Source organism: Meles meles, chromosome 7 (genome assembly GCF_922984935.1).
Source record: "Meles meles chromosome 7, mMelMel3.1 paternal haplotype, whole genome shotgun sequence".
Taxonomy (NCBI): Eukaryota; Metazoa; Chordata; class Mammalia; order Carnivora; family Mustelidae; genus Meles; species Meles meles.
Window position 1 is genome coordinate 50,871,437 of NC_060072.1, and position 27,723 is coordinate 50,899,159.

Sequence of the window (27,723 nt, forward strand, 5' to 3'; positions counted from 1 at the left end):
GACACCTGTGGTTGGTTTCCGCACACACCCAGGACTCAGGAAAAATCTAGAGTCTTTTGATACACAGTTCATTCCACCAGAAAAACAAAGAAGTAAGCAATTGATCCCTCTTTGCTCAATTCAAAAGCACACGAAAAGCTTTTTCAAGATACCAGGAGATGGTTCAGAAGAGGCAGAAGCCTTTTAAATTCAGTCATCCCCGCTACTCAGCCGTGGTGTATTTACCTACTTTTGGACAGATTAGAGATGAAGGGCACACAGGAAAAATTCACCAGGGGGATTTTGCTACAGAGTATCTACTCTCTGTCTGAATGATTCTTTAGGTCTCCTGAAAAAAAAAAAAAAAAAGGATGGAAGATGTTGCTTCTAATTTTCTCGTGTCTCAGAAACGAACACTGGGAGTTGCTGCCTGGCTTGTCACAGATGAATGTGTAAAGCTAAGAGGCCTTCGGCTCAGTGGAATCAGAAAGACACTGCAGACTCAGGGACAGAGAATTTTAATTACCATCTACTGTCTACTGCTGTTGTCTTGCTTGGAATCTCTGTTTAAGTCACTTAACCTTTCCTTCAAACTCACTTAAAAGGAAAAAAGGGAGAGTAATAAGGTTCATTTCAAAGTTCAGTGGCAGAAATAATTACACAAATAGTGTCTATTCTATGCTGTTCATTAATAATTCCCAAAGATAATATAAACTCTCCCTTTGGCCATATAAATGTGGCTTTTTAAATTGGGTAGATATAATTTTCATTAATAAAAAAAAATTTGATCACTGTAATGTACACCTGAAACTAATTGGGTATTATATGTCGATTGTACTTCACTAAAAAAAAAGTAAAGTTGTAAATACTTAGATGAGAATTTTTTTTTAAAGATTTTATTTATCTTGAGAGACAGGTTGTGCATGCACCCATGGAGGTAGGTGGGGGAGGGACAGAGGGAGAGGGAGAGAGAGAATCCCAAGCAGACTCCACACTGAGGGCGGAGTCCGACACAGGCTGATCCCACGACCCTATCCCACGACCCTGAGACCATCACCCAAAGACCATGACCCAAGCCAAAACCACGAGTCAGATGCTTAACCGACGGAGCCACCCAGACACCCTTCTTAGATGAGAATTCTTAATCCGTACACACATACACATACCAGGGAAACTACAGGTAGAGAACACTGTGAAGTCCGACTCACCCGTGATGATGAAAGGGGCTTTTGGGTGCCACCTAAATCTCTGGGGTAATTTACCTTGATACACTGCCACAGATGACCAAGCACGGCTCCATGTTGTGCAAGTACTGAATGGCTTTGGAGGTTCCGATTAAAACACTGATCCGAATGTGCCAAGAGAGTGGGGCCGTGTTACGCTAAAAAGACAGCAGTAGTTAGTATGGGAGTGAAACGTGTGTCCTCGTTACATAGGAGTATGCCAGAAGAAAAGCAGATGATAAGGCGGGAAAGGGCGAGGCAATGAACACTTTGGTTTCCCATAACCTATTTGTAATTCAAGATACATTTTCCTCTGCTGCCAATGATACCAGGCCTTTTTACAGCCAATGGAAATACCCAATAATTTTAATATTAGCTTAATCAAAATATGGCCAGGAACTATGTTTAAAGGTTCACTAATAAGGGGCATGACATGGCTCAGTCGGTTAAGCATCTGACTCTTGATCTCAGCTCAGGTCTTGATCTCAGGGTCAGGAGTTCAAGCCCCACATTGGGCTCCACACTGGGTGTGGAGCCTACTTTAAAAAAAAAAAAAAAGTTCATTAAATAAGACTTAAAATTATTTGTGCCTAATCATGTGGGTTATTGAGAATAATGTTTTTATTCTTATCCTAACTGAAATGTAACCTATTCAGAATGAATTTTTAAACTTATCTTTCAAAGACATGAGAAATCAAGGCATGTATTCAACCTCTTTCTCTTTAAGGAGGCTGTATCACCTTTATGTCTATCCTTTGTATTGAATGGTACTTTGTGTGAAGTTACACAAATAAAAATTATCTAAGAAATAAGAGTAGTTGATGTAAACGCCTTTGAGATATGGAAGCGCTAAAGAGTAAGAACCCAGCAAATCTTTTGGCCACCGTGCTGCACAACACAGCACAACTCGGGTATTTAGGCAGAGTCTTTTTTTAAGCGTAAAATATTAACTGATGGAAAAGGCTTCCAGTTCCTTGGGAAAGCCACCGGAGGCTATCCCTTCCTGTGAATCCGTGTTGGCCTCCTGGATCCCACAAGACGTTTCAGCAGCTTCTTCAGGGCTTCAGGGGGTCAGAGGGCCAGGGAGAGTCATAGGCATGACTTACTACACACTGTAATCTGTCAAAAAGGGATCCATTTCTCATATATGGATAAACCAGGCAGAACTTCTCACTCTCTGTGAAATAGGCAGCCAACTCCAGGATGTTTGGATGATGAAACCTTGAAAGAAAAGATATTCAAATCCATCAGATTGTTTATGCAAATAGGAAATGAACAGCGCTGTGGTTTGGGGGTGATAAGGTGGGATGGGTAATAGGTCTAAAGCAAAACATAAATTTGGCCAAGGGAGAAGTAATCTCATTGGACACATGGCACAGATTTGTTTCCCAAATTGGTCTAAAGAGCTCTAACAAATACTAGCCACTCTGATTGATTGTGACCATGCAACTATAAATAAAATACCCAAATATAAGAGAAAATTTAAGAAAGTAATGATTTCTTAAGATTTGGGAGTCTTGAAAACTTTACAATAAATAGATGACACTATCTGATATTAAATTATGTTTGTCAAAATTGTTTATCAACATAACTCATTTATTAAGTAAAGAAATACGGTACAAATGAGATTATTTATTTCATTGTTTTAGGTACACTGTGTAAGTCACCAAAATAGAAGAGTACAGAAGACTGTTTTTATTCGTCCATTTAGTCATCCATTCTGTCAGATACTGTGCGAGGCACCAGTCACACTGCTAAAGGCTGTGACATCCAGTGTCTTCATAAAGCTGTACAGTTATCTAAAATTCATGTGATTAATAAAATTCATGTGATAAATAAAATACATGTGATTCTGATGTTGAAGAACATGTCACTGATTTTTAAATGCCAGAGTTCTCTCAGTGTAGCATACATTTTCAGACTCCTTTCTTTTATAACTCTATTTCTTTTTTTTTTTAAGATTTATTTATTTGAGAGAGCGAAGAGAGAGAGCATGGAGAGAGAGAGCATGCAAGCAGGGAAAGGGGCAGAGGGAGAGAGAGAATCTCAAGCAGACTCCCCACTGAGCATGGAGTCAGATGTGGGGCTCGATCTCACAACTCTGAGATCATGACTTGAGCAGAGTCCCAGAGTTGGATGCTTAACCAATTGAGCTACTCAGGTGCCCCAAAACTCTATTTCTTTTTTTTAATATTTTTATTTATTTATTTGAGACAGACATAGAGAGAACACAAGTAGGGAAGAGGATCGGAGGGAGAAGCAGACTCCTCACTGAGCAGGGATCCCGACACAGGGCTTGATCCCAGGACCCTGAGATCATGACCCAAGCTGAGCCACTCAGCTATTTCTTGAATGCCTGTATCATCACTGTGAAAACCAGTAGAACCCAGGTAACAACTATGAAGTACAAAATGTGAAATTCACCTATACCGTGAACTCAGTTCAATTTAAGTATTTACTGGATGCCTACTATGTTCCAGGCATGCTCGGGGATATTAAAATAAAGCTTTTTTTTTTAAAAGATTCTATTTATAAACACTTATTATTAACACTTATAAACACTTATTAGTTTCTCCAATAGCAAAACGTTCCTATAAAACGCACATACACACACATACGCACACACAGCTTCAGATTTCTTCTATTCCTCCCTCCTTAAAGAAGGAAGTGTGTGTGTGTGTGTGTGTGTGTGTGTACATACACAAACACAAACATATTTTACTTTTAAATATGGCAAAAAATGCCCATGACCCAAAATTCCTACACCTACTATAATCAAGACCATCATAATACAATGAAAAGCAAGGGACTGAAAAGGAACTCAGCTGGCGTATTTGGCTGCCTAAACAATATATCTGTACCCCTATCTGGGAGTCCTGCCCCTTAAAATCATTCAAAGAGACAGAAATCTTTTTGGAAAGCAGATAGCAGACCTCATACAGACACAGCCATGGCCAGGTGCTCTGCTCTCCTGCTTGCAGAGCAGAAATGACCATTTGCTTATTTTTAGATATTACCAGTCCAGCAGAAAATTGGACACTGTACCAGTTAGTGAGTTATGGAAGGTGGGGCAGCCGTAGAAAAAGATTTCTGGCTTCGCATCTACAGACCCTTCTCACCCATCTTTTCACTGCAAGTTTTTAAGTTGGTGGGATTTTAGATTACATAGATCTGAAGGTCTGCAGATACGAAAGCTTTAAAATCATTTTGCCACGTATTTGTGAGTGCCTGCTGCAGAGAAAACAGGATGCAGGGTCCCATGGGGTGGGAGAGCAGGCACACTTGAACGACAGACAGACCTGGGTTTGAATCTCTGGTCTTCTTTTCATCAGCTTTGAACTTGGCCAAGTGAGTTAGTGTCTGTGAGCCTGTATCTTTGCTGTGATCGGAATTATGTCTCTCCCCCACACCCCTCCTCTCCTCTCCCACCCAGCTCCAACATCAAAGCCCTAACCTCCAATGTAAAGGTGTTAGGAGAGGCTTTGGGGAGCTAGTCAGGGTTAGGATAGGATCACTCATGATGGGATTACAGCCTTTATAGGAAGAAATACTGGAGAATCTGCTCCCTCTCTCTCTACCATGTCAGGACAGAATTAGAGGGCAGTCATCTGCAAGAGAGCATCCTCACCAAGAACCAGATGGGCCTTGATGGACTTCTCAGGCTCCAGAAATGCGAGAAAATAAATTTTGTTCAAGACACCCTGTCTCTCTTGTGACGGCAACCCTACAGCCTAGCAGATGAACATTCTTCAACTTAAATAATAATTAAGACACCCCTTCCCAAGTTTATTTCTTTCCTTTTTTTTTTAAAGATTTTATTTATTTATTTGACAGACAGAGATCACAAGTAGGCAGAGAGGCAGGCAGAGAAAGTGGGCGGGGGGGGGGGAGGGAGCAGGCTCCTTGCTGAGCAGAGAGCCAGATGTGGGGTTTGATCCCAGGACCCTGGGATCATGACCTGAGCCGAAGGCAGAGGCTTTAACCCGCTGAGCCACCCAGGCGCCCCCCAAGTTTCTTAATTAAATTAAATGAAAAGTTAAATATTTAACCAAGAACCGGGTCCTCAAAAATTATTACCTCCTCCTCTCCCCTTGGGAAAGAAGCGCTAAAAGGAAACAGAAGCCACATCTCAACGAGTTTACAATTTTGTCTAAGGGACAGGGGTTAAGCAATTCCCTTAATACTGAACTAAAAAAGCTCATTTTCAGGTCTCGGCTTGGATGTGACTTTTTCCAAGAAGCCTATTCTATTGCCCAGCCTCCAGGTCACCATGTTCCCCTCCCTGAGCGCCCTCTATGTCTCCATCTTACCCCTTCGTTTACTGAAATTGCCTGTTGACTTATGCACTTCTCTCCTAACCCCACACCACGCAGCATGCTCTGAAAGGAGAGGGCTACACCTGATTTATTCATAAATAAATACCTGAGAAGGAGACTGAAGATGATTTAGGAAATGAGTTGGATCAAAAAGGTAGGATCTACTTCAATTTCCTCATCTCCAAAATAGGGATAAGGGCAGTATTTACTTCACAGGATTGTTGTGAGGATTAAAGAATTACTACATGTAATGTAATTGGTATAAAGCCCAAAACTAAATAAATATTAGCAATATAAATAATAATAATAGCATACCAAGAATATTCAACATCATAGAGTTGTTAATTCTCTCTAAAGTCATACATAAACACCTCATCAGAACAAATCCAAATGGATCAGATGTGTACATGTAAAAAATGAAACCATAAAAAAGGCTTGAAAAAACCAAGGTAGAATTATTTTATGATCTTTCACTGGGGAAGTTCTTTCAAACTGTGATATAAAATTCAGAATCTGGGGTGCCTGGGTGGCTTAGTCGAAGTGTCTGCCTTTGGCTCAGGTCATGATCTTGGGGTCCTGGGATCAGGCTTCTTGCTCAGCGAGAAGCCTGCTTTTCCCTCTCTCTTTGCCTCCCTCTCCCTCTGCTTGCCACTCCCCCTGCTCTCTTGTTCTCTCTCTCTGTCAAATAAATGGGTAGAGTCTTTAAAAAAATATATATATATGTATATATATGAAATAAAATCCAGAATCCATAAAAGAAAATATAGATTAAATTCACACATTACTCTGAAACCAATACTACATTTCTTTTATTACTACATTATATATTAATGTAGCTAATACTACATTATATATTAATTAATTGAATTTAAATTTAAAAATTCACTACATTAAAACCATTTCCACATAGCAAACACCAGAAAAGGTAAAGGCAAGTTGTCAGTCTGTTAAAAAAATAATTATTTGCATCTCATAACAAGAATAATGTGAATTTTCTCTAATACATAAAATGCTCCTACAAATTATTAAGAGAAATGCCAACAGCCTAATTTTTTTTTAAAAATGGGCAAAGAATAGTATCAGATATTTCGTGGAAAATGAACGTCTCTTTTTTTTTTTAAGATTTTAAAAATTTATTTATTTGACAGAGAGAGAGGGAGAGAAGGAGAGAGCAAGTGCACATGAGCAGGAGCAGAGGGAGAGGGAGAGGCAGGCTCCCCGCTGAGTAAGAAGCCCCATGTGGGATTCGATCCCAGAATCCTGGGATCATGACCTGAGCAGAAGGCAACCGCTTAACCAACTGAGCCACCCAGGCATCCCGGGGGGTGTCTTAATATGTGAAAAGATTCACCCATAATAGAAAAAAAAATTTAAACCACACCGAGAAACCATTTTCCCCAAGCACACTGGCAAAAATTAAAAGTTAAGAATAAACTCTATGTTGCCAAAAACATGGGGAGCCAGGCGTTCTTATATATGTAAATTGGTATGTCTTTTGGAGGACAATTTGGTATTACACAATGCATATAACCATTAGACCCTGCAATTGTATTATGGGAACTTAGATAAACTCAAACAGGTACAAAATAACATATGCGAGCTTTTCTTGTTGCAGCACCATTACTTTCTAATATTAAAAGATTAGAAAAAAACTTAAAAATCCATTGATATGAGTGGTTAATTAAATCACAGTACAGCACACCATGAAATACTAAAATAAGCAAAGTGAACAATATATTTGCTACTCCTGGTGTGAAAACAAGAAAACAAAATATATACATGCTTGTGCATAAAGTACCTCTGGGAAGAGACACAGAAAAGGGGTAACTGTTGCCCTTGGGGAAATTAAAGATAATAGTGCAGAAAAAAAAATCCGTTCTTGGTTTACCCTTTGGTACTTTTGGAATTTTGAAATTGTCCAACTTATGACTTATTCATTAGCAAATAAATAAAGCTGAACTATAGAAACCCTCTGCTATTACAGTTTGGGTCTTAGTTTTTGGTTGACTAAATGATACACATTAAATTTTTATGATCAGACTTATAATGTGTTGATTTCTGGTCCTGGGGATAAAAGAAGGATTTAGTCTCCTCCACCACCACCCACTTCACTTATTGCTTTAGAAAACATCTGAAAAGAACATTTTCTTTCATAAAGGGTGATGAGTGAGCTCTATAGGGTTAAGGGCCTTCGATGAGCAGATGCACAGCTGCAGATATGAATATATATGAAAATGAAGTCATTTTAGTTTGTCTCCGAGGACTCCCGGGCTCATGAATGAATTCCCAGAAAATAATATGCACATCAAAAGCACTTGATTTCTTTGTCTAAACTCTCTTCCTGCAGAGAGTTATATGGATGAAACAGTTTCTGGACTAGAATGTCTCTAAGGAAGGGGGAAATGGTCAAATATATACAATTCTCATGTTCTAGGAGTTCCTTGACCTTGAGCCACGTTTGTCACGCATGATTTCACCCACTGCCTTGTGACAGTTTCTTGTTAAAATATGTTCAAGTGAATTACGCAAACGGTCTATTTTAAAATGTATTCTAAGGAAAAGACTAAAGCAGATGTCAAAAATGTACCCGGTGTTCTCATGGCCAACCCACATTTATTACATGCCGACCACGCCAAACATGGTGTGCCAGCATCAAAGACGCACAAAGCTGAAAACCAGGCACAGACGGAGAAATTCCAGACAAAATATACTCACAGTAGTAAAACTTCAAGCTCAGATAAAAACCTCTTCCATTGTTTCTTACACTGCATTTTTTTCTCCTAAATATCGTACAGAAAAATGAGAAAGAAAAATTAAGGAAAGGTTCTCTAATTCTGGGATTCTTAACCCAGGGCCTATAGCCTTCCTGGAAATTAGCTGCCCCTTTTCATGAATGCATATAAATATTTCTCTGGGGAGAGGATCCCTAGCTTTCATCAGATTTTTATTTTATTTATTTATGTATTTTTGTGACAAAAATTCCCCACTTGGTGTCACAAAGAATCCAGTTTGTTGTTGCTGTATTCTGGTTAGAAGTGATTTCACTAATTTGCCATTTCTGATTTCGGTCATTTGGAAATGGCGACTCCGTTTATCTTTGTATTAATTTTGGAAAAAAAGGAAAAAAGGAAAAAGAAAAGATCTTACTAAGACATTCGGATATATAACATCAAAGGAGTTTCAGAAGCTAGCCCAGCGTCTGACACGGGAGTATTTACTGACCAGATTGATGAATTCAATATTATTGTATGAGAACCTACTCCCAGTACCTGACATTTTTCTTGATGGCTTACACCTGATGTCACTGCCATGTCTCCGCATCTCCCGTTCCTAACTTCTACCACGAAAGAGTTAAATATTCTTGGGCTCCATCAGCTGTAAGTTTCTAAGACAGGTCAGGGTTTTTAGAACTCTGTTCTCAGGAAGAAAGGGAGAGAAATCCAACAGGAATTCTGGAAGCTATTTTCCAAAAGTTAATCCAGGAAGTCAGAAACAATAAACTAGGCTAACAAATCATTTTCCAGGACCACTTTATGAGAATTTACATTTTAAAAAGCCATTGTCCCGGGAACCAGGTGGATTGGGTCTCGGTCCTATTTCCAACACTCAATATTTGTGACTTTTTGTCACTTAACATCCTTGAGGTGGTTGTTTTCTTAATCTGAAAAATGAAGGGGTTAGTTTTTTTGTGTTCATGCTAATCTAGCACTCTTAATGCTCAAAGTTTGGTCTTCTGTGTGTGAGGAACATCATCTTCCCTGGGAGCTGGTGAGAAATGCTGAAGCTCAGGTCCCATGCAGGTGTGCTGAATCAGAATCCGCATTGTAGGATCTCCAGGTGATCTGTACCCACCCATCTAACACATCTTGTACATTTCCCCACTTCTGTCCCTCGAAGACAGGTTATTGAAGTTAATGTCCCAATTTTACAAAACCACATTTCTTTAAAAACAAATGCTCTGTGGCTAAATGTTCATTAAATTATCCCATCTTCCCTGATGTGTGTGTAAGACTTTGTACAGTCTTCGGTAACTTTGTCAGCTCCTGTTTCTTTACACCTAGAGATTAGCCACTAAATTCATGAAAAGGACATACATGCTTCATTCAATTCACCCTAATGAACATTTATTGAGCAACTTCCATGGGTCAGGACCTGTAAGAGGCTCTAGGGTACAAAGATAAGTGAGACTCTTTCAAGAAAACCTTCAAGTTCATTGGGAGAGGTGGGTGAAGAAATCAATATTAGGAGATAATGCTATGATGCTGTGTGGGCACGTCGGAGGGTCACCAAAACTATACTGGAAGGCAATCAAGGAAATGAGCGTTGTGGGACAGGAATTCTGGGACAGGAAGCAAAGGAGATCTAAAGGCAATGACATTTCATCCTGAAGCCAGACTCCTTGAAGAAAAAAAACCAAAACCCAAAAACCTCCCAAAAGGGAGTGTGAGTTGGTGGCAGCCGCAGAGAGAAGAGGAAAGCAGATGGCTGGAGCCTTTGGGGAGGTGGCCTTGGGGCTCAACTCTGAAAAGAACATACAGATGGGGTGGGGACATGTGGCCCTAGGAAACAGGCTTCAGTTAGGCCACCTCTAGAGTAACCTCTTGAATGGTTTTACCAGTAGATGGTTTCATATCTTTTTAATTTTTTTTTAAGTAGGCTCCATGTCCAACATAGGGATCTGAACTCATGACCCCAAGATCATGACCTGAGCTGAAATCAAGAAATCAAGTGACTGAGCCACCCAGATGCCCTGATAGTTTCATTCCTTTATTAGAACTTTCATCTCCTCAGGAATCTTGAGATGCTCACATAGAATCAGTGGGGTAAAATGCACTTTGGGGAACAATCAGGTTAATAATAAAAGAAAAAGGGGGGCCCATAATCCAAGATGCAGAGGAGGAATGGCTCAGATCCATCCTCTTCCCTACTTCCCCAGCCCTATCTGACTGGTCATGAGATTTGGTCCATTTCACCTCAGCTCCTAGACATACCTTCTCCTTGCCTCTGCCCTGGCTCCCCAGCCCTGGGTCTCAATACTGGCTGCACGTCTGAACCACAGGGGGAGCTTTTCACCAGTGCTGATGCCTGCCACCGTCCCCAGTACTCTGACTTAACCTGAAGCCGCTCACTTCAGAAAGCTCCCAAGGTGACTCTGCTATAGGGTTGAAGACATTGGCTTAAGCCCCATTCGTGTCTTCATTACACATCCTAAAAATCCTTCTTTTCTTCATTTCATCTCCCATCCAGCCCTGGTCATCTCTCCTCCAACGCCTCTACCAACTTCCAGCCCATCATCTAACCTGTAATCTAAGTTTTATTTCAAAAACACAATATGTAGTCCTTTCACTCTCCCACTTAGAAGCAAACCACGCACACACTTGACCGGTCATTCCAAGAGCGCCTGCCGCAAGCTTCCCACCCCCACGCCAAGCTCTTCTCCACCAAATGATCTGTTATTCCTAAGATGTATGCCGCCACGCACACACCTCCAGGCGGCTGCACCTGCTCTTTCTTCCACCCAGAAAGCACCTCCCGTCCCTCGCTGCCTGCCAAAGCTCTAGTCATCTTTCAAACTCCAGCTGAAAGGTCACTTCCTTTCACCCACTTTCCCATGTGTGTGTTGCAGAAATGTTTACGGAGTAGTTCCTCTGGACCAGCCCCTCTCCCCTCTTCCAGGTGCTGGGTGCACCCTGGGCTGCCTGTCTCTTTTGGGCTCCCGTGACCTTTTCTACAAATCTCTGCTCAACCACTTCTCACCTGCAGGTTCACTTGTCTTTACCTGACCCGTTGTTTGCCCCAGAAGACTGAGCTCCCTGAGGACAGAATAACGCCTTAGCTGTCCCTGCTCAGCACCCAGCCCAGCAAGAGTTTAATAAAGGCTTACTGACCACTGACTAACAATGAGGATGAAGAGCAGCTCTCTGGGGTGTCTGTTTGCGTTCCTATCTCCTCCTGACTCCTGAGTCTGACTCCCCAGTACCCTTTCTGCTTTACTGCCGGTGGCCACTCAGCTTTCTCCTAAGTTCCTACTCTGATCATTGCCTTGTTCCTCCTACCCAAAGCCTCCTTCTTCCAGCCCTCCTGAACTGTGATACATGATGGTTTATAAATACCAGCCTGTGCCTTAACCTGGGAAGCTACCTGGAACAGACACTGCCCATCCTAAAAAGAATAAGAGAACCGGAGTAGACCAGCACAAAGGGCCAACGGTCCTGCAAGGCTTTTCAGTAAAGTCCCCCGCCTTCGACACATCTGGAGATGGGAAGAATTTCCCTTCCACATTCCTATGAGACAGGCATTCATTTCACAGTCTTTTCTCCAGTCACCTGAGCTCATATATCTTCTTTCCATTTATGAAACTTTATTTTCAAATATACCTCCTTTCAATGTTGATGAAAAGTGACACATTCTAGTATGAAATATGAGCAAATAAATGGAATGGATATCCTGGGATAGTAATTCTTTCCATACCTGTTTAAATAATTTAATGGCATAGGTTCGGTTTTGGATCTCTGCTCTGTAGACCTCAAAAATCTCCCCTTCTCCAATTAGGAAATCTTTGTGGAAATTTTTGGTTCCGTCGCTGATGTCTTGAAAGCTGATGGAGGATTTAAACAATATTCCTTAGGAAGGAAAGGAGGGAGAAGAGAAGTTACTTTTCCTCTTTTTTTTTTAAGATTTTATTTATTTATTTGACAGAGATCACAAGTAGGCAGAGAGGCAGGCAGAGAGAGAGGGGGGGGAAGCAGGCTCCCTGCTGAGCAGAGAGTCCAATGCGGGGCTCGATCCCAGGACCCTGGGATCATGACCTGAGCCAAAGGCAGAGGCTTTAACCCACTGAGCCACTCAGGCGCCCCACTTTTCCTCTTCTTAAGAATCAGTGCTGCAGGGGAGACACCATGATCACGAAGGTGGTTTTCCCAGGGCGAGGCTTATCCATTGCACTCTGGATGTGCTGACCCCTGCGATTTCCCCAAATGTGGGAAACTCGACTGCATAATTTGTGGTAGTGGGGGACTGCATTCGCGCTTTCCCCCCGGAGAAAAAAGAAAAAAAAAAAAGAGAAAAAAAAAAGAATCAGTGCCGCCAGTATAATGAACCAGGACTTCCATACTAGAAATACATCAGAGCCCAACAGAGAGCCAGCAGGACAAGGCCCAGGAACTAAAACTGAAGCCCACCATGTGCTCTCTGCCCATTTACTTGGGTCTGGCACCCACCATTCCGGAGAGCAAATGGCTTTTTAGATTTCTGAACAATAGCACTATGATTCTCTTACCCCTCCAAAGAGGTCACCCAGTGAACTTAGTTGGGGAAAGTTTTCCAAGATTTGGTTTCTTTGTCATTAGATCAATGGGTTGCTTTTGATTTACTATGAACCCAAAACCATGAAGAAAAAAACCCCAAAAACCATAGAAGTGGAAATTTTGTTATGACTAAACAATTTTCTCCAAGCATGACTGATGGAAACATTTTTCATGAGCCAAATCCTCTTTCTTCCTAACTTACTTCCTCGGAGTAAATTAAGAAGATGTTTCAGCTTTTCAAAAAAGGGAGAAAATATTTAAAAGGTAATCAAATACATATCTAAAGGGAAAATCTTAGCTAAACCTTCGGGGCCCAATTTTGGCTCTATTTCCACATTTGATGTTTAATTTTGATCTTTTTTTTTATTTTATTTTATTTTATTTATTTTTTTTATTTGTTTATTTACAGCATAACAGTGTTCATTGTTTTGGCATCACACCCAGTGCTCCATGCAGTACGTGCCCTCCCTATTACCCACCACCTGGTTTCTCAACCTCCCACCACCACCCCCCCCCCCCCGCCCCCGCCCCTTCAAAACCCTCTGGTTGCTTTTCAGAGTCCATAGTCTCTCATGGTTCATCTCCCCTTCCAGTTTCCCTCTGTTAAATCTTAAGATTTTTTTTTTTTTTTTTTTTTTTTTTTTTTTTTTTTTTTTATTTATTTATTTGACAGAGAGAGATCACAAGTAGGCAGAGAGGCAGGCAGAGAGAGAGGAGGAAGCAGGCTCCCCGCAGAGCAGAGAGCCCGATGCGGGGCTCGATCCCAGGACCCTGAGATCATGACCTGAGCCGAAGGCAGCGGCTTAATCCACTGAGCCACCCAGGCGCCCCTGCCCTCTGTTAAATCTTAAAGGAGCAAAACCTTATCCAACTTTACTAATCTCTTCTGAACCAAAGAATGGATGCAGATCTAGTGGTAAAAGAAGAGGCAAAGAGCCTTAACTAGCCATTGAAGTTTATCAGAATGATTCTCCCTCTAATACCGTAATAAAGTTGATAAGGAAAATAATGGGATTTTCATAGTGACCTTCAGCATTGCTCTACAGGCGTCTCTAAAGATCTCTGCAAGTGCTATGGAAATTTCTAAAACTGTATTAAACCCAGTGTGATTTTTAAATGTTTTCCAATGACACATAAAAATGCAAATTTCACTAATGGAAAATATGAAACCCCTCTAAGGGAAGAGACCATCATTATGTTCCCCATTGGCCAGTGGATTTTTTAAATATCACCATAATATATCATCCATCAGAGTTCTGTGTCAGTCAAAACTGCAAGTATTTCAATATCCATGAAAATTTTACCCTAAACCTGTATATTAATGAATAGTCAATAGGTTTATTGGTTATTTCTCCCTGTAAGTTAACTTAAAGCAAAACATGATTTAAAGTAAAAAAAAAATTTTTTTTTTTTACCTTTTTCATTACGTTCAGGAATAAGAACATTATCCACTGTGACATGGGCTGTTTCCTAAGAGAGGAAATACACACTGAAGTAATGCCATTTCATAAGTCTAGAAAGAACAGGATCTTAACAGAAATCCAAAGCTCCCCCTGGACTATACAGTGCAATAGAGTAGAATCTAATTTAGAAGAAAGCTAGTGGAAAGCAAAGTTACTTTATTTAATCCAATAGTATTCATTGCCATATACAGTTAAGCCTTCCATACCACTGCAAAAACTCAATGTCATTGTTATAGTCAATTTTAAATGACTTCTAATGCTATAAAAAATGATTACTGCCAATTTATTTTCTCCAATAAAAACCAACGGCAACATGCAAAATGCCAACTAAAAGAGGAAAATTAAAAACTGAATTAAGACAAATGCATAGCTCACGGCGCTCTGAATAGTTCCAAGCCTCATCTATGACAGATCACCATGAGGAGAAAGCTTTTCATTCTTCAAACATTCACAAATCTCTAATTTCCTCAATCCCCAACTAAACAAAGAGTAATGAGAGAAATAAGGCTTTTCTGGTTCTAGAAAAGTACCTGCAAATCCAGCCTTTTTCTGCCTAACAATTTCATTTCTCATGCTCAATTATACATGCAACCAAGTTCAAGGTTCATTATCTATGCACATACACTCTACCTTGGGTAACATGTTTGGAAATCCATCTCCCTGATGCCTCTGTTCTGAAGGATTCAAGGCTGCTCCTGGAAGAGAAATAAGGGGAGCTAGATGCAGAAAAAATTTATGTCTCTAATAAGCAGGTTTTTTTTTTCTTTCTTAGACAGTGAAAATAAACACCTTCCCAGTAATGTTAATTTCTAAAGCCCAGTTTCATTCTCTTTGAACGGTAACAAGTATGCATATGTGAATAGCTTTCTAAGGATCAAATATGATTCAAACATGCTTTTGTTCACTTAACACACAAGAGCTACCTTAAATTATTGTTAGACATCATTAAATATATTGAGCATAAAGCAGAAAACAGAAAGGGAAAAAGCAACACTGTATCAGCTTTTTGCCCCTATATTTTAAAGTTTTACAATCATGGGATTTTATCTCCTGAGATTAGTTTATTTTTTTATCCCATCTTATGCCTTAAGGTGTTAGAGATGTGTGCGTGTGTGCGTGCGTGCACACATGCATGTGTTCAACCACAAATACCTACCACCCTCTACCAAATACACACTGTAACTTTTGTTTTGTTTGAATTGAGGCAGTCTATGTAGCTTCCTACGAAAGATGAAAACCCTGAAATATTTCGCTGTCACATCTGACATTTTTATTTAGACTTCAGAAAAAATTTATTTCATCTAGTTTTTCTTAGATTGTATTCTAGTGTTTTCAAAATTATTTTGCTTAGAAGACTGGCAACAAAATGTAATCAGTTAATAACAGACTTCTTGAGCAAACTATGAACCAAATAGATCTGGCAGACATTCTCTAGAACATTCCATCCAGAAGAATATACGCATATTTCACAAGTGTACATTGAACAAGCCCCAGAATAGACTGTATTCTGTGCAATAAAATAAGCCTCAGTAAATTTGGAAGGATTGAAATCATACAAAGCATATTCTCTGACCACGATGGACCTAAATAGAAATTCATAACAGAAGAAAATTTGGGAAATTCACAAATACATGAAAATTAAACAACAAATCCATAAGCAACCAATGAGTTCAGGAAGCAATCACAAAGGAGATTAGAAAATACTTTGAGATAAATGAAAATGAAAACAAAACATACCAAAACTTATGGGACACAGTAGAAGCAGTGCTTAAAGGGAAATTTATAGCTGTAAATGTCTACCTTAAAAAAGAAGAAAAATCTTAAATCAATAACCTGAATTTTCACCTTAAGGAACTAGAAAAGAAAGAGTAAGCTAAACCGAAGGAAGCAGAAGGAAAGAAAGAATTAAGATTACAGCGGAAATAAGTGAAATAGACAACAAAAACAAAAGAGAAAATCAATGCAACCACAGTGGTTCTTGGAATTATCCCAAAATTGACAACCCTCTAGATAGACTAACCAAGAAAGAAAGAAGGAGATTCAAACTGCTAAAACCAAAAACAAAAGAGGAGACACAACTACCAACCTCATAGAAATAAAAAGAATTACAAGAGAAGGTGATGAATACCTGTACTAAAAAAATCAGATAACTGAAATGGCAGACAGATTCCTAGAAAGTCACAAACTGCCAAAACTAACTCAGGAAGAAACAATCTGAATGGATGTATTGTAAGGAAAGAGATTGAATTAATAATCAATGATTTCCCACAAACAAAAGCACAGGTGAATCCTACCAAACATTTGAACAAAATTTAGCATCGGTTCTTTACAAATTCTTCCAAAATAGAAGAGGAAGTTAACAACACCCAAATCGTTCTATGAGACCAAGGACTAAAAATATGTCTGGATGAAAAAGCCAAAAGAATAAGGATGCTGATTCAAAAGAATTTCCAGCCTAAGAGCCCAGAGTCTGTAACGTGAGACCCAAGATCACTCTTGTTGAAGTCAATAAATTGAAAGGGGAATAAACAGAACAGGTGACATTAGAAAATTATTTTATTGATAAAGATGAATGGAAAGAGCTTCATGAGCTTTACTTATCAGGTTGCTCTAAATGGAAGGCAAGACACAGCATCACAAACCGACAGTAGGGAAAGGTTAGGCCACTGTGAAATGGATAGCAGACAAGTAGAGTTAGGGGCCGTGGCATAAACACAGCAGTCAAGATAAAAGATACATCCCAGGGTTAGTTTGCAGGTATTATTTGCACTAAAATACAGTGGGTGGGGTGGGGTGGGTGGGGCGTGCCTGGGTGGCTCGGTGGGGTAAGCTGCTGACTCTAGGTTTTGGCTCAGGTCCTGCTCTCAGGGTCCTGGAATGGAGCCCTGGCTCCTGCTCTGTGTGTGGGGAGTGTGCTCAAGGACTATCTATCTCCCTTTCTCTCTGTCCCTCTCCCCATTTGTACCTTGCACACACGTGTGTGTGTGAGTGCTCTCTCTTCCTCTCTCAAATGAATAAATAAATCTTCAAAAAAAAGAAAATACAGGGAGGAGAATCCAATTATATTTTGACTTCTAATCATATGATAAAACTAATTATAAAAGTATATTTTACTCGAATATTGTGATTCTGGTTATGATTCAAATAGGTTCAGAGTTTGGGATGGAGAGCTAATTCTAAATTTTAAAACATATAGTTTCTAAAAAATTTAAAAAACTGAACAAGTGGTAGAAAGGAATGTGTTGTATAACTTAGGCAATAAGGAAAGAAAATATCACCAAAAAAAAAAAAAAAAAAGTAATAAAAGCCTTTAGAGAAAGCCTAGAGAAAGGCTTTTCTTTTTTTTTCTTTTTTTCTTTTTTAGAGAAAGCCAGGTAAGGAATCAAGTGACACAACATGACCAGTCAATGTCTTGAATAAAAAGCAATATTTACATTTAAAAATTACATCACCTATAAAATGGACCGAGAGCCACATATAAGAATCAAAAATGTTTACCATGGTTCACAATCAAATGGATAGCTCGATGATGCCCCATCTCCTGGAGAATCTCTAAAAGGTCTCCGATGGTCTTGTTTTTCTGTGCCCAGGACCAAAGTAATTCTCTTGTTCCACTTTTACCTTGGTCTACATATTTTTCAATGTGACGAACATCCAGCCAGCTGTTTGAAAGTCGCTCCGCTGTGGAAATTGGAATGGGAAGAACCAAAATAAATAAATAAATAAAATAATAATAATAATAATTTTTTTACTTTGATTGGGATACTTGTTTGGGGCTATTTTATCTATTTATTTCATATTATTTATACTTTTGATTTTGAACTAATTTCAGTGTCTACTTCCCACCCAACTTCCCATGTTACCATTTTACATTACCTAGTACAATGTTCAGAACCAGTCATAACTCAATTGCAGACCTTATTTTATGTTCACTAGTTCTTTCTACAAATGTCCTTTTCCTGTTCTATGATCCTACCCAGTTTCCCACAGTGCCATCTCTTGGCACTTCTTTTTTTTTTTTAAGATTTTATTTATTCATTTGACAGACAGAGATCACAAGTAGGCAGAGAGGCAGGCAGAGAGAGAGGAGGAAGCAGGCTCCCTGCTGAGCAGAGAGCCCGATGTGGGGCTCCATCCCAGGACCCTGGGATCATGACTTGAGCTGAAGGCAGAGGCCTCAACCCACTGAGCCACCCAGGCACCCCCTCTCTTGGCACTTCTTAATCCCGATTCTCATGGACTTCAGTCTTTCCTTGTGTTTAAGGACAGCGAAATACTACTACGTCTTCTTCAGTGCATAGTATCAAGAGGTTCATGGTGACCATGTCCTATCACTAGTGATCCTGACTTGATTGCTTAGTTAAGGTGGTATCTGCCACCTTGATAGGTTTCTCTACTATGACATTACCTTTCCCTGTAAAATTAATAACTATGTTGGGGGAGATAACTTTGAGACTATGGAAATACCCTGTTTCTCCTCACGTTTTACCCATAAACACTTGCATCCACCAGTGGATTGTGGATACCATAACAATTTTTGTGGTCTTTGCTTAATGTGATCTTTTATTTCCCCTTCCTCCTCCTATGTTAACTATAATTCTTCTGCAAGAAAGTGCTCTCCACTCTCCCCCATTTAATTAACTTATTTAAATCTGTAGGCTCATGAATGTTTATTTTATTCTATAGATTAAAATCCAGTATTATAATTATTGGCTTTGGTGCCACAATTATTCCAGCTCTGTCCATTCAGGTTGCTTGCCATGTTCTTCTGATAGCCACATGGTTTCCGGAACACTTCCTTATTTTCTGACCCTATGAGATGCTCCAGGCTCATTTTGCATTTCCCCCACCCCAGCCCTGGAATTGATTGCCTTTCCCAGGAGTCCTGGTTGCTTTTATTAGATAATGTATTTAGAGGACAAGATGTAGGTGCTAGATGCTTTCATGACTGCCAGAGTTCCATTGCTTCTAGGCCGTCCAAGCAGACAGAGCTAAGAAACTTAGGTATGTGCATGAGCCCGCACACCTGTATTTCTCTGTCTGTACACATCTTGAAAACCATGATTTTATACGGATAGCTGTGATTCTAAATCAATACCACATGGTGTATTTTAGCTCTTCCTCATTTGTAACTTTAATGAGAGCATTTGTAACTAATAGTGAGAGCAAAGTTTCTTGCTGTTTTCCCAAACAGCAAGAAACTTTGCTCTCACTATTTACAATGTCTTTACTTCTTTGTTCTTTGTCCCTCTGAGAAACACTTTAACTAAAATACATCACGTACGTATCATTCTATTTGCTCTCAGCTTAAGAATGTTCAGGTAAGAGCTTATTTTCCCAAAGTTACTAGGTTAGTTCTTTTCTTCGTCACTCCCTTTGGTGTGGTTACTCAAGGTTAGGTTCTAGTGTTGCAGTTTTAATGGAATGCTGTTTTAAATTTTTGTTCAATACTTTCCCGCTGCTGAACATTTTGAGCAATTAAAAGTTAATATCTGGGTAGCATCGGGGGAAACGTTCTACTGGGATATTAGGGGTTTAATTGCTCAAAAACAGCATATATGACTTATTTAAGGTCTGGTATAAATATCTTGAAGCTGTACTTACTGAGAGTATATGAGTTTGTATGACACCCCAAGTTAATGGGATTCTCTGCACAACTTCCAAATCTTGAGGTGTATTTTAAGGCAAAGGAGGGAGAAAGAAACCAAATGACAGATCAAATGGGTGTCTTTCTGGCCCCTGGGACAATGCTCCCAGATTAACCCAGTCATCTTGAGCACTAAAATTAGCAATGTGATTGGGAGTTGGTGATGGTGATGGCAGCATTCTCTCCTACCTTTATCCTCTGGAAAGTCTAAATAAGTTAGGAAGTCAGATACACATCAATAGATAAAATCCTATTATCATCTGAGCGTGGTCATGGGGAACCCCAACGTATCACCGTAACTGGTCATGGAAATCAGCCTTCTCTTCCTCTGCCGCACATAAATTTGGAAGCTCCTCTCCAGCAGTAACCAAGGTAAACTCACTGAAGGACACACCTATTCACCAATGATATTCTCCAAAGGTTGCCATCCTTTTAAAAGACGAGCAGGAGCTCAGATCAGAGATGCCCAATAAGCTCCCTAGGGAACTATCTGTGTTCTGTCTATTTCAGACTCTGAAGTTTAAAAACAATTTCTTAGGAAGCTACTACACTAGTTACAGTATTTCAATCAAGACATCAGGAAGGCAAACATCTTCTGATCCAATATGGCATCCTTTCTCCCCACATTTTCCATCCTTCCACCTTTTGCTGGGTCCTTCTATTTCCTCTAACTTTACATTTTTGCTGAGAGTATAAGTAAATCCTGAAAGTTGACAGAAATCACAATATGAAATCATAACTGCCCCTCTTTCTGTGAACCCAAAATTGATGTGGTAAATATTACCAGTGCCCACCAACATTTCCCGTCCTCTACCCCACCAGAGAGGAAGGATTAGGTCTTGGGTTAGTTAGCTTGGGTCCTGGCTTGGGTTAGTTATGCCTGTGTATCTCTTTCAGCCAGAAACACAGAAGCCAGGGCACAACGCACCAGGCTCCCATTCCTGCCACAGCAATGGCAGAAGCACATGCCATGGGAGAGCCTCAGGATCAAAGCAGCCTGGAATGCTGGGCCAACACATGGGGGCCTGGACCCTCAGCCCTCTTCCCATGAGCAAAAGGCACACTCCTATCATGTTAACCACTGAATGATTTTAGTGGTGATTTTCCTGCAGTCTCACTTGGGTCCACCCTGATGAATACACACAAAGTTTTATCTAGGGTGTTCTGTTACTTCAGTCATGTCTTGCATCCGAGAAGAGTGAAAGGAAGTGGCACCTTTTGTGACTACATGTCAAAGGATGATAAACTCGAGACATTCCATATGAATGCATGCTTAGGCTGCAGAGGAAAAAACAGCTACAATAAATTATCTGACATCAGTAAGTTGGAATGTCTTTGCCTTTCTTCCATATTTTAAGTTCTGGCAAGAGTATTTTTATTATTTCTTTCTTAGAAGAGATGATGTCTCATCAAGAGACAAGGACTATCCAAATGTCCATATGTATTTTAGATAGCTTATCACTTAAAAAAAAATGGAAGGGGACCTTCAAAGCAAGAATATTTGGCAAGACATAGTGACTATTTTAATGCATTTCTTTGATGATGTAGTCTGCCTTTTGGTTGAGGCACAAATTTCATAAACACTTTATTTAACTATTTCTAGAAGCTCTTAGGGGAAATAGTGCAAATCAGTATAGTTTGTTAAAAAGAAAGCCACGGGCCCCAAAGGGCGTCACTTAGGCCAAGTCACCAAACAGGGCTTAATATCTAATCTAACTGGAGTTTCAACTTCCCCCAGAAATATAAATCATAGTCAGTCAGAAATTTTCTCATCAGGGCCAATGAAGTAATCTGTTACGTGGGCCCTCTCTATCCCCAAAGGAAGATGAGGTCATCTTCATGATAAAAAACTATGTTCTTCTCCTTAAGGGAAAGTGATCTTGCCAGGACCCATCCTTTTCTTTTACGAATAACTTTCTTGACCCACCATCTTTCCTGTAGAAACCTTCCATCTTGTACAACTCCCTGAACTACCCTGTTTGCTAGATGGGATCCAGACTGATTCATTAATCATTAAAGAAAGCCAATTAGATCTTCAGATTTACTTGGTTGAATTTCACTTTTTTTTTTTTTTTTTTGTAACAAGTTGGAACATAGGTTTGATGTGCTAGCAGTACAGTAACTGCATACATCAAGTGTGGGTAGAGGGGCACCTGGATGGCTCCGTCAGTTGAGTGCCTGGCTCTTGATTTCAGTTCCGGTCACGATCTCAGGGTCATGAGATTGTACCCCGTGTCGGGCTCCATGCTCAGCACAGAGTCTGCTTGAGATTCTCTCTCTCCCTCTGCCCCTCCCCATGCTCATGCATTCTCTCTCTCTCTCTCAAATAAATAAGTAAATCTTTAAAAAAAAAAAGAAAAGAAAAGAAAAAGAAAGCATGTGTGAAGTAAGAAGAGGGTTCCCTAACTAAAGATGGAGGCGTCCTGGGGACACCTGGCTGGCTCTGTCAGTGGAGCATGAGGCTTGGATCTTAGGGTGGTGTGTTCAAGCCCCACACTGGGTGTAGAGATTATTTAAGAACAAAATCTTATAAAATCTTAAAAAGAAAAAAAGATGAGGCCATCATGGAAGGCTTCTTACAGGAGTGGTTTCTGGAGCATGGCGCCAGGTTTAAAACTGTAAGTCTTTCTAAAGAGAGGCCAATTCTCAAGGAATTATTAGATGGAATATACTATACGGGGGAGGAAAAAGAAAATCACCGGACTTTCAATTGGAAAATAAGATAAAAGACTGAACTCTGAGGTTATATTGTCTTCAGAAAAGTCACCAGTCAAGACCAAGGACCTCGTGGCCTCGGGATAAATGCATGAAAATGTGGGTTTAGTGGCGGCTCTGCCATTGACCTATGGTGCAACTCTAGGCAAGTCACTGAGCGGTTTCAAACTTGTCATTAATAAATATCCTTTGAAATCCATTTGAAATCCCTCCCAAAACAGACACTAAGTTTCTCTAGTCTGCTCTTTATAGGATGACCTTAAAATACCCTCAGTGTTTAGAACACTTCCCAGTCTCCAAATTAACATGCCAACAGGGGAACACTAAATATCAAATTTCAGCGAAGTGAAAGTTAAGGTTTCTACTTTTTCTATTAGTAAATTAATTGGCTAATATTTATAGAGTATTAGGCATAAAATAGGCATAATGAACTCTATCAGTTATTATATTTATGCAACATACAATAGGCTTTAAAAAAAAATAAAACAGCTTCCTCTGGGGGCACCTGGCTGGCTTGGTCAGAAGAGCATGTGACACTTGATCTCAGGATTTGTGAGTTCAAGCCCCACAATGGGTGTAGAGGTCACCCAAAAAAAATAAATAAACAACAACAACAAAAACCAGATCCCCCTCCACCTTGAATCTTTGGCATAAGACATGACATGACTTGGGACAGACAGGAGGAGAGAGGACACCCTTGTGGAGTCCCACAGTCAGGGAGGAGTGTGAGGGAGTGACATTGTCACCAGTTAGACCCCAAGACCTGACCATTACTGCCTGCCCCTCTGCTTGTACACTTTGTCTTATATTTTTCCCTAAGCTCTTCTTTCCGGCTTTCCCCTTAACTCAGCGAAGTGAAACCCCAAAACCACTCCTGCAAGGGATGGCTTCTGCCCTCACAAGACCTCCTGCTGGTCCAGAAGACCCAGACCATTGGAGCTGAACCTGACATGAATCTGTGCAGGTAGACCACAGAGTGGCCTCTGGAATGATCTACAGTTACCTTTACTTCACCATAATATGAAAATCTCTGCCCAAGAAGGAGCCTCAGCCTCATTAACATAGCACACAAGATCGGTAGAGGATGTGACCTCTTGCCTGCCTCTACTGAGGACAACACAGCTTCCCTAGCTAAATATTCATCCTAACCCTAAACAAGAGGAACCCATTCACCCTCTCTGTAGGAGTCCTGGCTTTGGAAACCATCCCCACCGCACCCCACCCCTGTGATCTTCTTATTTGCTGCAGATGAAAGTTTTCTTTGTGGGACAACTGAACCTGGTGCCTGACTCACCAAGGCATGGCAGACCCATGTTGGTTGGGTAACAACATTCGCTCCCTTTACAATGGGGGTGGACTGGGGCAAGGTTTAAGGGCTGAAAGAAGACAATCAGGTGGGGAATTGTTCCAGAAGGGAAGGAAAGGGCCTGATAGGGCCAAGAGGAGGCGCGTAGGCTTACAGCGGAGGCTTCATGTTAAAGAAAAGGCGAACAAGCCCCATAGAGTCTCTGTGTTACCTTGGTACGAATGCACTTGACACATAGCAGACATTGGCGACATATTTGCTGAGTGACAGACAGAGGCCCTGAGTGTTAGCGTACAGACTGAAACTCTCCTGAAAGCAAATGAGGTCAGTGGAAGACTTCTGAGAAGGTGACGCCAAGGGGGAAGCTCCAGTTGTGGGAGAATCCATCTGGTGGCAACACTAGCAGGCGTCTCACCAACAATATTCGCACACAGAAAGGTAAAAACACTGTGGCTCACAATTCTCACAGTAGGAAAAGAACAGCTTACCACTGCCAAGGAGGTCTGGAGTTAACTTTTCATGTCAGATTTCCCACATAATTCTATTCCCATTTTTAACTTTCTGAATTTCCCTTTTAAAAGGGCAACAGACCACGGTCTGGGCCCTGTCATCCTGTTACTTGAGGCACCACCTATGCCAAGAGAGCTGAGGTTTGGATTTCCTAACACTGACCAGGGTCAGAGGGTTCTGGATTTGCCCCAGGTCTATATAAAGCAAGGTGTTTGTCTGTCTTTCTTTCTTTCAAGATTTTATTTATTTATTTGACAGTGAGAGCAATCACAACTAGGCAGAGAGGCAGGCAGAGAAAGATGGAGAAACAGGCTCCCTGCTGAGCAGAAAGCCCAATGTGGGGCTCGATCCCAGGACCCTGAGATCATGACCTGAGCCAAAGGTAGAGGCTTAAACCACTGAGCCACCCAGGCGCCCTGCGAAGTGTTTTCCAATAGTAATAGTTCACCATGTAAAACTGATACAGGCTCAGCTGAAATGGATACTGCATGTATGGGGTTACTTCCAGGATGAGACATGAAATACATTTTCTTTTTCTCTAACTGGGGATTCACAGTGCAATCTTAATAGCTTTTCTTCAACGATGATGCATTCTGCACAGAAACACCACAAAACAGCATTATTTAGCATCTATAAAATGTATAGTTCATTTGGAACAGATTTAGAAAACAAGAGCTTCAGAGTGATGGGACAGGAATGCAGACTCTTGGCAAGTTAGTTATATCCTTCAGTATTCATGGTTTTCTCTAATCTTCCTTGTTTTCTTCCAGAACACAGAACTCTGTTTATTCACAGTACTAAACAAAGAGTAAAATTCTCAACAACTAATTGCGTTGGTAAACTCGAGCTCTCTAAAGGAAAAGATAAATTAAGAAAAATATGCTGCAGTTAAGCATTATTTAAAACGTTGGGGGGGATTGTTTTGTTTTGTTTTTATTTAAGATTTTATTTATTTATTTGACATACAGAGATCACAAGTAGGCAGAGAGGCAGGCAGAGAGAGGGGGGAAGCTGGCTCCCCGCTGAGCAGAGAGCCTGATGTGAGGTTTGATACCAGGACCCTGGGATCGTGACCTGAGCCAAAGGTAGAGGCTTTAACCCCCTAAGCCACCCAGGAGCCCCAAAACGTTGTTTTTTGGAAGGCAAATCTTTCGTTTGAACAACATCTTGGCAGAACAGAAACTAAAAAGTCCACCTGAAAAGTTCAGAGATTAGTTTACCTGAAGACACTGATTGCTTAATAATCATTTAATGTTCAAAGTTCCTTTAGGGCTTTGTTTTGAGAGGGCAGAACTATCTAGGTGGTGCTAACCACGGGGGGAATTCAACTGCAGAAATCACTCCATATGCAAATAGCTCTCTGAAGGGGTTTTTTAGAATAACGCAACACACCCTTGTTTGGAATCTGTATTTGCATAAAACCCCATGCCAAAACCCCTAGTAAGTTAAGACTGCACAGTTAGTTTTGAAATAACAAGATGGGAAAAGGAAAAGATGCCTCTGTTCTTTCTTTCTACAAAGCACACAACACAGGCCTTCTATTTATTCATTCATTCATTCATTTATGATTTTATTTATTTGAGAGAGAGAGAGAGTATGTGTGTGTCAAGCAGGGGGAGGAGCATGGGGAGAGGGAACACAGACACCAAGCAGAGAGCCTGGCACAGTGCTCAATGCAGAGCTCAGTCCTCGGACTCTGGGATCATGACCTGAGCAGACGCTTAACCCACCGAGCCACCCAGGCGCCCCAAGGCCTTCTTTAAAAGAACACACAACTGAAGATATTTTTAATTGCAAAAGAAGTCAAACAAAAGTCAAATGTGTAAGTTGGCTCAACTCCTCTTACCAGACTACCACAATAACACCCACCAGCTAATAAATTTTATGAGAAGTAATTCTGAGCCATACTTAAGCTTATGTTTACTTTTTACCCATACTTGAGCAGGACTTATTTTCCATGGCAGGGCTGTGTCTGATTTCTCAGGTATCCTCCCCTGTGCCCTGCTCCCTCAAGCCCAGATTCAGGTACACGCGTAACATTAACTACCTCTGGGAAACAACTTAAGAACAGTTCACCCTCAACACCAGCGTTTCAGGCTAAAGCTCAGAAACTGTGTGATTCCATACCCGGGTAATGATCAGTACTGTTTCCCCACACTTTCTTCCTTTGTTCAACTTCTTTATAGAATCTGTATAGGCCTACTGCCTATACAAATTGGCAAAATCAAATTGGAAAATCTCGAGAGCAGGGACCACAACTTGTATCTAGTACAGTGCTTTGTTTAATACTCTTCCCCATGAGCTTCGGATGTTTAGCAGGCATCTGTTCATCATTCATTCAATCACAGATATTTACAGAATGCCTACTCTGTGCTAGGTACAATTTTAGATGCTAGAGCAGTAAGCAGGAAACAAGGCAAACAAAACATCCCTTGCCCCCTTGAAGCGTGTATCTAGACGGGCAAAAAACAAATGAAGAGAGATAAGTGTTTGAGTGACAGTAAGTGATGTGAAGACAAATGAAGCAGGAAAGGAACATAAGGACCCCGGGGTGTCAATTTTTATAAAGTGGTCCGAGTAGATGATAGTTAAGAACACAAAGGAAGTGAGGAAATAAGCCTCGGGGTTACCTGCAGGAAAAATGTCCCTGGCGTGTGCCAGGAGAGACCAATGCAGTTGCCATGGGGCAAACAAGAAGGAAGGGAGAAAAGCCATGTAGGACTTTGGGGTCTACTGTGAGATGGGAAGCTACTGAAGGGTTCTGAATAGGACAATGACTTTAGCTCACTGGCCACTGGCTGAAAAGTAACTCCAGGAGGGCAAGGGCAGTAGCAGGGTGCCCAGTTAAGAGGCTGCTGAAAGGTGTGCCTGGGTGGCTCAGTCGGTAGTTAAGCGTCTGCCTTCGGCTCAGGTCATGATCCTGGGATACTGGGATCAAGCCCTGCATCTGGCTACTTGCTCAGCAGGGAGCCTGCTTCTCCCTCTGCTGCTCTCTCCCTCCTTCCCTCTCTCTCTCTCTCTCTCTCTCTCTCTCTGTGTGTGTGTGTGTGTGTGTGTGTGTGTGTGTGTGTGTGAAATAAATAAATAAATAAATAATCTTTAAAAGAGGCTCCTGACATTATTCAGTGGGACCTGATGGTGGTTTGAACCAGGCTGGTGATGGCGGCAGTCCTAAGAAACAGTCAGATTATCTTCAGATAGAGCCTGAAGGCAGAGTTAACAACATAGACTTAGAGACTTGAATGTGGTTTGTGTGA

General features: G+C 40.8%; 1 protein-coding gene and 1 non-coding gene across 2 annotated transcripts in view; one reads left to right on the forward strand and one right to left on the reverse strand.

Moving 5' to 3' along the window:
- Nucleotides 1-27,723, reverse strand: part of IRAK3 (interleukin 1 receptor associated kinase 3) — a 48,909-nt gene that overhangs the window by 15,380 nt on the left and 5,806 nt on the right. The window contains exons 2-8 of the mRNA XM_046012426.1: nucleotides 17,787-17,969; nucleotides 14,919-14,983; nucleotides 14,241-14,295; nucleotides 11,990-12,141; nucleotides 8,234-8,298; nucleotides 2,309-2,423; nucleotides 1,242-1,360 (exon numbers count right to left, since the gene is read on the reverse strand). Coding sequence (XP_045868382.1) covers nucleotides 1,242-1,360; nucleotides 2,309-2,423; nucleotides 8,234-8,298; nucleotides 11,990-12,141; nucleotides 14,241-14,295; nucleotides 14,919-14,983; nucleotides 17,787-17,969 — 754 coding nt within the window. The remainder of the gene's footprint in view (nucleotides 1-1,241; nucleotides 1,361-2,308; nucleotides 2,424-8,233; nucleotides 8,299-11,989; nucleotides 12,142-14,240; nucleotides 14,296-14,918; nucleotides 14,984-17,786; nucleotides 17,970-27,723) is intronic.
- On the forward strand, nucleotides 12,399-12,556 carry LOC123947845. The gene has a single exon (XR_006819873.1). It is a non-coding gene; the product is annotated as a U1 spliceosomal RNA (small nuclear RNA).